This window comes from Athene noctua, chromosome Z, assembly GCF_965140245.1.
Source record: "Athene noctua chromosome Z, bAthNoc1.hap1.1, whole genome shotgun sequence".
In the NCBI taxonomy this organism is placed as follows: Eukaryota; Metazoa; Chordata; class Aves; order Strigiformes; family Strigidae; genus Athene; species Athene noctua.
The window spans coordinates 74,610,119-74,623,489 of record NC_134077.1 but is presented as its reverse complement, the minus strand read 5'-3'; the positions used below and the strand labels follow the sequence as shown (position 1 = coordinate 74,623,489).

General features: G+C 39.5%; 1 protein-coding gene across 3 annotated transcripts in view; it reads right to left on the bottom strand.

The window, feature by feature from the left end:
* DGKQ (diacylglycerol kinase theta) overlaps positions 1-13,371 on the bottom strand; it is a 101,459-nt gene that overhangs the window by 48,613 nt on the left and 39,475 nt on the right. For all 3 annotated transcript variants that reach the window (XR_012635499.1, XR_012635500.1, XM_074931689.1), the window contains exons 4-7: positions 12,296-12,381; positions 11,813-11,938; positions 10,232-10,385; positions 5,604-5,672 (exon numbers count right to left, since the gene is read on the bottom strand). Coding sequence is in view for 1 of the 3 variants with exons in the window: in XM_074931689.1 (XP_074787790.1) it covers positions 5,604-5,672; positions 10,232-10,385; positions 11,813-11,938; positions 12,296-12,381 (435 nt within the window). In the remaining 2 variants the exon portion in view is untranslated. The remainder of the gene's footprint in view (positions 1-5,603; positions 5,673-10,231; positions 10,386-11,812; positions 11,939-12,295; positions 12,382-13,371) is intronic.

Here is a 13,371-nt window from a genome sequence, read left to right as displayed (position 1 = left end):
GACTGCCAAATTTGGGTTATTTCAGTATTACTATTCACAACTTACAAGGCAGCAATAGAGCAGGTAAGAACTGTATATTACTTCTTTTACTGGTGTTACAGAGTCTTTCAGAATCCCAAACTGTTCCTTTCTCCAGCTGTTCCTCTTCCAGGAGAGCCATTTGCAGGTGTGTCACTTCCCTGAATTGTTTTTGTGAGCAGCTCAAACCCCTCTAGTTCCAAGTCAGTTTTGAAGCACCAAGCTGTGTTAATAGCCATCATCCGACACTGGTAGCCATCTCTTCACCATTCTTCTGCAGCACGGTCTTTAGAACTTCTCCGAGCATTTACCATATGTATTGCTACTTGATCTGATTTAACCTGCTTCTTCCTCTAACTTTAGGGCTCCAAATCCATTTAAATCATGTTTCACAGGAACATGTGACATGCTTAGTTAGCTGTAAGTAGTTTGAGCAGAGTACAATCACCTTTTTCATGAAGCCTGAACATTTTCAGAAGTATCTTTAGAGGAAAAATCCCTCATATCCACACATGCTGTCTTTGCTTCTTCCTGAAAACAGTTTGTTCCTGCTTGCAGAATTACAGTGAATGTCTCCTTCACACTGTCAGCAAGTTTGGGACAAGACACAAGCAAGCCCTATGCCAGTGACTTTGGTCTATCTAAAGAATATTTTACCTCCCTTACTCAGCAGGTCAACAGCTACCTGAGCAGAGCACTGCCTGACAAAAGAAGGGTTGTGGAAGGACATGCTGTGAAAAGTATGTTTGCTGACAGCACCACAGCCCTCATTTCTCTCTTAAGACTCCTCTAAAACTTCCTTAAGAGAGGGTTTTCTCCTGATGGCTGCATTTTGTCCTATGGAAGATAAGCACACGTTGAAGCAAACAGTTCACATGCAACCAATGAGTGCTGAGACAGGACCATGACCTTCACTCTTCACATGCCTCTGACAAATGGATTGCACTCATACACACAGCCAGGAAGTCCATTGAACCCTCAATATACCTCTTGAAATGTGTCAGTGCAAATTTTCAATGGGCTGCTATGGAGGAACTGTACACAAGCATCAAGACTAGCAGAATGTTAAAGCAAAGAGAACACATAATCACAGAAAAAAAAAAAAAAAACAAAAGCATGGATCTCTATGTCATACTTAAGTATTTATGGTTAAATTTCTGATCTGACAAGACATCATAAGGACCAGTAAGGCAGGGAATAAATTAACACTAGTTAGTTATATTTGTGAATCTTTCTCCATAGTCTTCTGGTAATGATGCTATAGAACTACAGGAGGATTTTTTCAACTTTTCTTCTTGAAGAGATTTTCCATAAAATTTCTTCACATTTTCAGGAAGTAGTTAAGAAGAGGCACTAGCCTTTCCGGAAATAGACATCTAGAGCAGCTAGTGTTTTCACTACCAACTGGTATGAGACATCAAGGACAAGGGAGAAGGGACTCAGGAAACTTGAGAGGGACAGGCAGACTGAAAGGGAACCAAGCCAAAGGGGCAGCAACACTGGGGAGTAAATGTTGTGCTTGGGGAAGGAGGACAACTGGGAGAGACAAGTTAGAGAAGAGCACAAAACACAACTTGGCGAGAAGTGAAAACAACAGTGTGCAATATCAAGTGTCAGAAAAGGCAGATGAAAGGGGTTGACAGAAGGAGTGGAAAGGAAGATACGCACAGTGGGGAAAGTGAAGCAAAAGAAAAGTAATGTGTGATTTTTCAGAACACTAATTTTTCTTTTCCCAGTAGTTACAGGCAATTCAGCCAAGGAAAGAAAATATACAACCTCTTCCAGCACTTGAAGCACTAATTCATTCAACACGGTTGAGCATAATCCTCTTTTTCAAAATACCTTCAATTGCAGGTGTAGCAAACTGTCTTAGGGTAAAAACATTTTCAGCAAGACACCAGGTACAGCAATTCAACTTGTAAATGAGTATCTCTTGAAGTGCCCCTGAACAGAAGTCTTGGTGAGGAAAGAAGTTAAGGATGTGGAGAAGCAACATCTCTCAGACACTGTCTATGATGAGTAAGTTTTAAAATAAATAAAAGCTGCCTAGGCCTTGCTATACAGTAGTCAAGTATCCTCAGTTTTTATTGATTCCTGGCAAGCAATGAGGGCAGAATCTAATGTGTTTTCATGATCTCTGCAGATTATTGCACAAGTTAATAGCTCTTATTCACTCATTTTGTATTTCAGGAATTACTGAGATAGCTCCTCTCGGATTCGTCTGTTGCATATATACAACAAACCAACTTTTTCTTCTTTCCCCCCCTCCACTAAATCTTCCTATTACCATGAAATAATAGGAATGATTTTCAAAAGTTTGCCTTCGACTTTTCAAGCTTGGCAGCTTACATCTGTGGTTGCATCTTAGCTGAGACCAATGAATTGTGTCTCCAGGAAAATAAGAATAATCTGTGTTTGAAATCTATTTCAACATCCCATCTCCGAAAGGACAGACAACTCACACTCCTGAAAGGCACCTCTAAGAAGCACTTTTAATCCCCTTCTCCACCTCCACATCCAGCTACCTGGCATCTGTCAATACAGAGCAGCTTTATCAGTTATATATTCCCAGAATGATCAAGAATTATTTTAGTATAAAAATGGACTTTGGGGCTCAACTCTTGCCCCAGGCAATACAACTAACTACACTAATGAGGGCATCCATGTTATGTTTATCCTGTTATCCCTGTAACCTTCAGTCCTCCTCAAGTTAATTGTTCACTGTGTAGACAAGTGCTTGGAAGCTGGCTCATGGTCTCAGACACAAGGATTTATATTTCTTTTCCAAACCTGCTCTGTGAGCCTGTTAGATCTATGACCTCAGAAAGTGTAGGGTTGTGTTTGTGCTTTTGGCTTCAGTATCTTGGTAGGGTAAGATTCATGGATGATTTAACATATTTAAGCTCCCAAAATTAAGACTTGTATCTTCTAACTTTTCACTCAACAAGCCTACTACAACAGCAAAGGAACAAAAGGGACTAATCCAAATTTTCTTCCAGTATTAATCTACAGACTTTGCATCCTTTTTTACTGGCTTTCTTCCTATGGAACAGCAAGTCTTTACAAGTCAGTATTATTCAATTTGTTCTGACTTATTTTCACTGTTTTTAAAAATTTGTGTCTGTAAATCATGGAGAGCCAGAATTAAGAAAAGCGACTCTATTCTGGTATATAATACAGTTCTGACACTCCTGAGGGAGAGCATGGCAACATTCCAAAAGATGTGGCAGATGTACTCAGTCAACACACAGAAGCTAATCACCAGCACACTCTTGACCCGTATTACACAAATGGTATTACTAGAGACATGTGTAGGCACTACAGCCGTGCCTCTGTCATGTTAGATAGGGTATGACTACACAAGCACAATGGCTGGCAGGTGAACCCCAATAACTTTGTCAGAGAAGTTATCAGAGAAGCCATGCCCTGCCTGGTTGCAAGGGCATCAGCACCATGGGCTGGGGCTGGCACCCACCAAGTGGGTGTGCAGAAGCTCTGCGGGTCACCTCACCAACTGATGAGGTTGCTCAGGATGTGGGGCTCTATGAAATGCATGGGAAGAGCATTCTGGGATTGTACAAGAGTTGTTGGGGATGTTTAGGGGAGAAACCGCAGGCAGGGGAAAGAAGGGATCCACGGGGGTTGTGGAGGAATAAGTATGGAAAAATAGAGGGATAAGGAGATAAAAGAAACTGGCAACATGTAAAGAGGTTGCTAGTTGGTGTGCCTGCCAGCCCATGCCCTGCACCTGAGCAGCACAGTCTGTCCTTTCTTCTCATTAAACATTGTTTCCCACTCTTTTTGTGGGTGTAGTTTCAACTCTTTTGCATGCATGTGTGCATACAGGTTCCTGAATGTAGCAGCTGAAGCAGGACTGCAGGACCCATGTGTCCACAGTGCCAGCAACCACAGTGACAGTTGTAGTGTGAGCGCCAGCAAACATTAGGTTGGATTCACTGACACGCAAGGTAAGTGGACTGGGAGCCATGTGTGCATCCATGTCCAAGTGAGGCATCTCATGGAGATGACTACTGGAGAGACCAAAAGGTCCAGGATGACTGCTGGGCAGACTGTACAGGCTGGGGGTCCACCAAAAGACCTAGGAGGGGAGGGGGTCTGTGTGCATAGATGTATGCACACATACATGCACACAGCCACACACACATGTACATATATACATATATATGTATCAGAATACAGATATGTATACACACACACACACTTTCCCACTAACAGACCTTCATTGTGCTCAGCCACAGAAGGGACAGGATGCTGCTGGACTCTACACTGACTTCTGTTTCATGAAAATGTGTTAAAGAGGAAGCAATTTGTTTTAATGACACTATAATGATTCTTTACATAAGCCTTGAAAATGTACCATCTGCTGCTGCTTTCTCCGGTCCACAGAGGGACACTGTATATGAACAAAACCCACACTAACATTTGTATCCTGTTCCAATTTTCGTATCTTTTTTGCTTCTTTTGGGAATGCTGTCTAAAGCTGACCTGTCCTGTACTTTCAATCAATCTAGCTGAAATATCTCGATACATAATTTACTCTGACAGTCATGAGTAAGGGAAATAGCCTTAGCTGGCAAAGTATAAAAGTCCTGACATTCAAACACTTATGTCACTTACAACACTGGAAAAAGCCAAAGTTTCTTAGGTAAACAGCAGTTAGTCAGAGCCTGGTCCCATAATAAGGGAGCAAAGTGGTGGATCATAACTTAGAGTCATTAAGACACACCAGCTTCAAATTTTACGACATGAAGTAAGAGCATGCTTGATATCACTTCCATCACTGAGTTAATTATTTACTAAGCTGGATTTCTTTAAGAATCCAAACAGCATTGTATAATTATCCTATTAATATGCTAAGAATTTTAGGCTAAAAAAGGAAAAGAAGTCCTATTTACTGATTGGAAATTTCAGTTTTTACAACAATCCATGCAGCCACATTAGGTCGCAAGTGCCATGTTTTTTTAGTTACTAATATGGATACAGTGGGTGGGATGCCCTTAAATTGTTCTTGGCTTAATCTTCTGAAAAGTAAAGAGTTTGGCTAATACCAACCCCAGAAAACTCCTTATGTCTAAGAATTTAACTGCATAAGCAGCAACCGGTCTGGCTCAATCCTGATGCACAAGAGTACATACACTTTTACTGAAATATGCCCAAGGGGGAAAAAAAAAAAAATCACCTGGTGTCTTCAGTATGATTTGGATCCCGCTACCTTAAAAGAAAAAGGCTTTCAAAAGACAAACTGTCTGACCTTTAAATTGGTTACTTATCTATGGATTGACAGATTAACACCATACTTTTTCTTTGATTACCAAGTTGAGAGAAATGATCTATTTGTCAGGGTAATGAATAGATTGTCACTTATGCCAATCTATCAGTGGAAAATAGTGATGATACTTGTAAGACTCTGGATAAATGTGTTGGACCAAAACTCAGGACCTCAAATTGATACCTAGCATTAGAAAACCAGCCATTTAATAGGTTTTCGTAAGGCAAAGCAAGTTATGATTATATGAATAAAGATGTAATGGATGACTATTCACCACTTACTAAATTCTGCTTACTTGAATCTGTTGAAATTTGGACATCTTTTGCTGATCCCTGTGTTGACCCATCAACATCATCATCTTCATCTGTGAAAACAAAAACACTTTAAGAAAGGAATCTTGTTAATTTGAACTAGAGGGGAAAAAAAAGTGTTTATCATTTAAGGATGGTTTCCATCAAAGAAGCTAACACAAAAGAATCCAGTCAGAAAAGCACTGTTCCTTCTTCTGTCTCTTTTATGATAATAATCCATACTATAAAAACACCATTAAAAAAAAAACCCTTGCGTTGTCATATAACTACAGTGAAGGCATACCTGAAGTCATTCCATTATTAGTTTTAATACTGCAACTACTGCATTTCATCCCTTTCTCAAGCTGCAATGCTTGCCTGGGATTAAAGTATATATGCTTTCCATTAAGTTTTAAAATACCAAATCTGTCCAGGAATTGCAGTAACAGCTTTCTAGTCCAGTATGTAGCTATTATATAAATAATTTCCATAACTGAAAAACAGATTTGTTGACACCCAAAGAGAAAGAAAGAAGTTACTGCACTCCAGAAGACAACTTTGACAGCAGCTCACTGCTCTCACTAAAAGCTAGGAGCTAACTTGTCAGATAATAACACAGCCTGTAAAATCACAGATAAAATACTTAGAAAATATTAAAATAAAAGCTATTAATATTTGCATTTGCTTCTGTGAAGATAACATTCTGACTGCATTCTCATTCCTGACACTCAGGTCCATGCAGGAAGACTGACATTTTTTCTTCATTACGGTTAGTAGTGGTGTGCAACATGAGCCAATCCAGTGCGCTGATCATATAACTTTATTCATACTCCCACCCACTGAAACTCCCAGGCAGTCTTCAATGGGATGCAAAGGTCCCAAAAGCTATAAGCCAGGCAACAGCTTTATAAAAAACTATGCCTTGAAGTTGAGCAAGAAAACAGGAAATCAAAGCACAACCAAAAGAGAAAAAAAAAAATCGGTAAAGACAGCTCTTCAGAGCAAAGCAGGTACTAGGGAAGTCAGAAACCTACTGCAGAAAAAGCTCCCAAGAAGCAGAATTGCAGCATGTTAACAAGGGTACTTAGCAGAGTCCTGAACTGGAGAGCAGATAATTTACTAAGTATTTGGGTACTGCTTCAACTGACTACAAGACAGACCAATATAATGTTTCTGGGTTGGGATTTTTACAATCTAATCGAAAGGCTGAAATACCTTCTCTGTTATAGTTGTCAGACAAAGAGATTCAGATTGGAGAGAAATCTATACAATATGATCTTGAGACACACCCTGAAATAAATGGAAGCTGAATTCCTTTTTGAATTTCACTTCAGATAAAATCAAATGAAAAAAAGAGTAAGTAAATACAACAAGAAATGAAAGAATTCCTGACTGCTCCCAAACCTCCCCTTTTTCTAAGTTTAGATGAGAAAAAGCTGACATCTTTTATTACTCTTTCTCCCTCAGTCTGGACAGTAGGGAAACATACACTAACAGCATCTTGATACTATTCTAAAGAATAACTCCTTTTGAAATACACTAAGACAGGGGTCTGTTGGAGGAAGAGGAGAGAACTGGCCTATCATTGCTTCCCGCTAGTAGCCCAGGAGTTTTGAAAAGCCACTTTCAGCACAGAAATGTTCACTGAATGTTGGCCATGAAGCTTACCATTTACTCAGTGGCAAAAGCTAATCCAGAAAAATGGCCCCCAGTAGGTCAATGATGACGTGCTTATTCTCTGCCTAGGACAAGTCATCTGGCACTTCCCAACCATCAGCTTGGGAAGACCTGTGCCTACAGCAGTTAACTAATCCAGGTGACTACCACAGATCTCCTCTGAGTGATTGTGAGAAACAACTTGTAACTCTCTGAAACAGCGCTTGAGAGAAACAGGCCTGTGAAAAACAGAGACTGAGCAAAACAGCCAGAGAAGGAGAAAAGGGATGGGAGGCAAGCAAAAGCCCTCTGAGCCAACGAATGTCTCACTTCACAAGTAATGAAACTATAGTCACAGGTGGACAGTGTGCAGTTTGGAGCTGATAAGGCGGCCTGGATAGCACAGGATGCGGCTGGAGGAGGGAGCCCTGTGAAGGCAGGATGGTTCCACTCTGGTGCATCTTGTAAAGTTTCAAGGGCCATCTGTCCGGTGAATGACCTTTGCTTCATTATCCGCAAAGTGCATATTAAAGTTGACACCCCTGCATATGCTAATGGAGATTAACAAGATCATGCTAATGACATCATCCCATGAAGCACCTTACCCCTCCCCATACATGGGATATGTAGGTATGTGGGTTGACCTAGGGGACGGACCCAAGGAACGTGTGTATAAATTGAGGGGGTGAGGAGTGAGATACAGAAAGAAGGAGTGGAGTGGAGAGGAATGGAGAGGAATGGAGAGGAGTGAAAGAAAACAATGCATCCTTGAACCCTCAGCAGGACTGACGCATGAACCCAGACCAGTGATTTCTATTTTTACCTCTACCTCTCTTCTTTCATTTTTTTTTCTTTTTCCTTATTATCATTAGGTAACACACTTGCTATAATTCATTATATACTTAGTCAATTATTGGGTATCCAATCAATACACTGTGGGAAATTAATAATAAACGTTTGGACTTTGAGACTTGTTTCACCATTGTCCACTCTGTTGGGGATTTACGAATCTAAGTCACTCATTCCCCTCGTTTGAGTGAGACGTGATAGCAATGCCCTTTGTGAGCTGTGAAACAAGGAAGATGTCAAGTGCTAGGGCAGCCATCAAGTTCAGAGCTACATCTGGGACCAGCAGCAGGAGGAAAGGGGAGTATCCCCATGGCTTGGCCCCTGCACCCCTGGGGTCAGCAGCCCCTCCACCCTAGGAAGCCACAGCGCACTGTACAGCAGCGAGCTGAGCCCAAGGAGCGGAAATTCTCACAGACCAGCAGATAAGAGATCTGTTGTTAGAAATTTTTCAGGGAGTTGCTATATTTTATCTGGGTATATGCAGACTGAGTGCTATAGAAACACATTCTGGCTTTCCAAATGTGGTGGATTTTCTTATTCTTTTTTTTTTCATGTTGCAATAAAGCACTGGAAATTTTCTAAATTAGGTTACTGAGTATTTCTCCTTTCCCATGCATCTGTTTCTGACCACCAGATAATGACTGATCTGCACTGCATTCTCTCAATTCAAAGTAAAAAAACATATATTTTAATTAAAGGAATGCAAAAACATTATTACTTTGAAAAAACTTGAATATGTGTAACATGAACTCGTACACTTAAAACATAGCCTAAATCCTGAAATGAAAACTTTCTCTTCCACCATGTAGAATAATGAAGGAAGAGACTAGAAGGGGCAGCTATAACCTTGGATTCTTTCACTTAAGGTGGTCCATGTTCAATTTTTTCTTAGAGGTGATTTAAAAATTAAAGGAGGAAAAAGTTTAAGTGTGACATATTAAGAGAACACACCACTGTTTAAAAGACAAACTTAGTTTCAACATCAGAAAAGTCACACCTGAAGAGGTTATTTGAAAGGTTTGTGATTAACTTCTGTTAATAATAATATAACTTTATCTTCACCTAAGCCTTTGGGACACTTGTAGAATACCTAACAGACCTGAATCGAGGTTCATAATGAGTCTTCCAGCAAAATCAAGCTCATCCAGATTGTTTATTTCTGGTACTTCTTATATTGGAAGCATTAAGAACTCCATGATTTTCAAGTATGTGTTGTACTTCACCTTTCCCCATGAAAAAGCAAACTCATTAAAAAGAAAAATAACTCTCTGAAAAAAACATGCCAGCCAACAAAACCCTTGCCCTTCACGCTTTTAGAGGTCACTTCAGTGTATCAAGGTTATACAGACTTAGGGTCATCCAGTTTACGCAGCAGCAGGACTCCTGCTATAGCTTCTGCACATGGTAACGCATAGCTCCTGCTAGTGACTAACTGCCTTCACCAAAACCAAACCTGCATGTTCAAAGCAGAAAGTTCAAGAACAACCTGTCAGGTTGAGAAAAGTGCACTAGCAAATATTTAACCTTCATGACCTATATTTTGCCCTCCTTTTATTTGTCTTCCTATTGTTTTCAAGCACCAAAAGAAAGGCTTTACAAGAACATAATAATCAAAATATAAATTAGAAAATACTTCAGCAGCCTAAAAAACGCTTTTTCCTAAAGACCTGTTAAAAAACATACACTCTAGATGGCAGCAGAACATCACCCTGCTCAATACATGATTTCCTTTCAGCACAGAAATCTTAAAAGGGCAGATGCTTAATCAGAGGCAAATCAAAGTATCTGTATACATGATATGACAAATAAAAACCAACATGTATATCAGCAAGTGTTTGTAGCAATGATAACACTAATCTGTCAAGCAAGTTTTTGGATTTTATGTTTTCACTTTCTGTGTGCTTAGTATTTAAAGAACAGTTTTCAATTTTCCCTACACCAGTAAACAGAAGTTTCAGCATTTCACACAGAGTCTGTATTAAAAAATTTCTATCCTGTCTCAAGTAGCAGGAAGTTATAGTATTGCCACAAAAGCCAGTGAAAATTAACAATCGTATGCTTCAGTGAATTACACCACTAGGTTCAACATGCTCTTCAATTAGTTGCATTAAACTTTGACAGTTGTTACCTGATTCTGTTTGTAAATTTTCTGATATTCGAAAACAATGCAGTTTGCTGAAGTTGCGAGAAAATAATTGCACACAGTTTGGAGGAAGAATCATATTCCTTAATCTTCCAAAAGTACATTCTGGTGTGACAATTATGTAGCAAGCAGCATGAGCCTACAAAATAGAAGCATCAATTAAGACCTTAAGGAGACACAAAGAAAGCAAATTTGTTTGTAACAAAATATGCAATGCGATTGCAAAACTCAGGTTATGACACATACAGACCTTTTGTAACGCATTTTCATGAAACAAGCAACATTTTTCACCCTAGATTTTAATTTGTTTAGTTCAGTTTTTACATAACCAACAATGGGAAGTCTTAACATGAAGAAACACCAAGAACTACAAACCAGCTCTATTAAAAAACTAAAGGTTTTTGTGCAGCACTGTGGAGAAATCTAAAGTTTTGGTCTCAAACCCTGCAGCTTCCATTCTATACAGATTATTTACTGGGGAAGGTGGGAAAGGTAGGCAGATTATACTGAATAGCTTGAAAATAGCAATAGCCTATTACACAGCTGTACCCACTTGCGGAGTCAGAGAGAACACTATTTAATTAGTGTTTAATTCCAAAATGTGACGGGCTAGTTTCCACCTTCATACTCGAGATCATCTGCCATTACTGAATATGTATACCTTTGTATGTGTGGCCATATACATTATATGTGTTAGAGTGTTCTCAAAGATAGCCCCTCCCACCTCAGAAATTATGAATCAGAATAAAAATACAAAACCCATAGTATTTTTTTTTAAATTAAAATTATTCAAATCATACCTGAAATCTGAATAACCTCAGTTTCATTTAAAATTATTAATACAAAGAGTACCTCATCCTGCATTAAGTGGCAAATTAATAATTTCTTACATATACTTTTCAGTTCCCATTCCATCTTTGTTACTTTGTTACTTTTGCTACTTTGCACTTTCATCATATTTCAATAAGAAGTAGCATTAAAGTGTACTGATCAATTGTTATCTACACAGTAGTCTGAGTATCAGTACGTGAAAAGCTGTGGCTTTCATGAAGATTATTGACAGGTACCGTATCGTGCTGCACAGGAATTAAACATGCATCACATGAAAACATAGAAATCAGTATTGACAGCTTAAAAAACCCTCAATGACGCAGGTTAAGAACTATTCCACAGTGAAGGAGGAATAAGCATATTACAGTGGTAAGTCTTTGACCTTGCAGAATTCACGTGATCTGAAAGAAATTCTGATCTCACACAGAAAAAGTAACTTCAGGCTTCTAAGCAGAGATGTATAGATTAGTCCCTGTTAAATTTTAATTCCATTGGATTTATGTAAAATTTAACTGTGATTGTGAGAATTGCTCATTTTAATGACTAATGGGGGGGGGGGATTTAAAAAAATCAGATTTTACATCTAACACGTAAGTATGTATTTATTTATATAAGTGTATAAATGAAGTGTATTTATAAAGTATACAAATAAAGTATATGTGTGTAAAAGTGTTTAAATAAGCATGTGCATATATACATAGGGTTTCCACAAATATATGCAACAGCACAACATACCAGGATGCCACACCATTCACATCTCATGCCAGAGAGCACCTCAGAAGAGCCACAGGTTTTTTTGCAAACTTCGCAACGAGCACTTGAAGAAAGGTTTCCCTCCCTCCAGTGGTGGTGATAAGTATCCTGGGGGAACATGTCATGACTTAGTGTTACACAAAACATACAGAAGCCTCTTCAACCTAACTTTAAAATCAGCAGTTCAAACAACTCTGAGGAAACAGCAACACAGACTAGGACATTAAATGTTTTCTCACTATAAATATGAACCCTGAACAACTTACATTTCCCTGAAATAAGTTTATCCAACTATCAAAAAACCCATCACATAATGATTTTTCTTCACAGTCCACCAAAACCAATATTCTCAAAAAAATTAGCAGCACGTGAAATATAAGGCCAAGACTCCTCCCCCTCCTCTGGCCCATGTTTTCACACTGAAAATGTATGACCACATTCTGCTGCAGAGGCATCCACACTTACATGCTCCTGGTGCCCATCCTGGTGACACTGACGGCAGTCACTGCAAGCAAACAGGATACAGTCTGTGTGCACATGTAGCTCACAAACTAAAAGCATGAAAACAAAAAAAACTTCTTTAAGCTGGAAACCCCACATTTTTTTCAGTTCCTTCCGCTCTTCTCCACCCCTCCAATACTCCTCCACTACCTTTTTGCACCATGCTTCCTTTCCTTTATGCTCTTTTCCATGCATAAGACAGGCAATAAAAGAAGTTTATCAGCACTGTCCTGTGTGTTGCTCTATTTCCTTTGTGTGAAACTGATGCAGCAAATATATGGGAAGGCTGAGCTAATTTTGTTCATAAGCACTTGCCATATTTCCTCCAGTACAGCAAGTTAAATTTGTAACAACTGTTTGGTGTATTACAGCTTTGTCTCAGTTTCACAGGAACCGCTGCCTACTCCAATACAATGTGCCTGAAGCCTACTTTGATTTAATCAAATCCAAAAAACCAGAATGTTAGAAGCATTAACAGAAAGAAAGTTGTCCTTCTGCATCCAAATACCACAGGTCTTGAGTGTAAAGTAAATGTGTTCCTGAAGCAATACTCCATTCCCTTTACAAACCCTACTGCAAAGCAAGCAGGCATTTCATGAGAGGGTTCGAAACAGCAGGTGCTTTTCTGCCGGACGGCCCCTCTCTCCAGCTCTGGAGCTGTCAGAAGCACAAGAAAACAAGAGAAGAGATGCATTTGATTCCCCAGCCCCAGCAAAGAAGGGGGTACTGCCACCAAAAGAGCAGCAAGACAGCAGCACATCCTTCCTGCAAGCAGCCAGGAGCCCTGTCCTGCTCAGGATCCCACGGGAGACGTGGCAGAGGCTGGATCAGTCATCAAACCACATAGCACGTCTGCACTGGCATGGACTTGCTTATGTTTGCAAAGTGATATGACACACGCTGACATCAGAACATGCAAAATGACTGGAGAACATCATTCTCAGGGAGACTGCAACAGCCAGAAAGCATGTTTTACTGAGGAAATAAATCCTTTATATTGCCAGATGACTTTCAATGGACTTAATTTTAAACCTAATCAG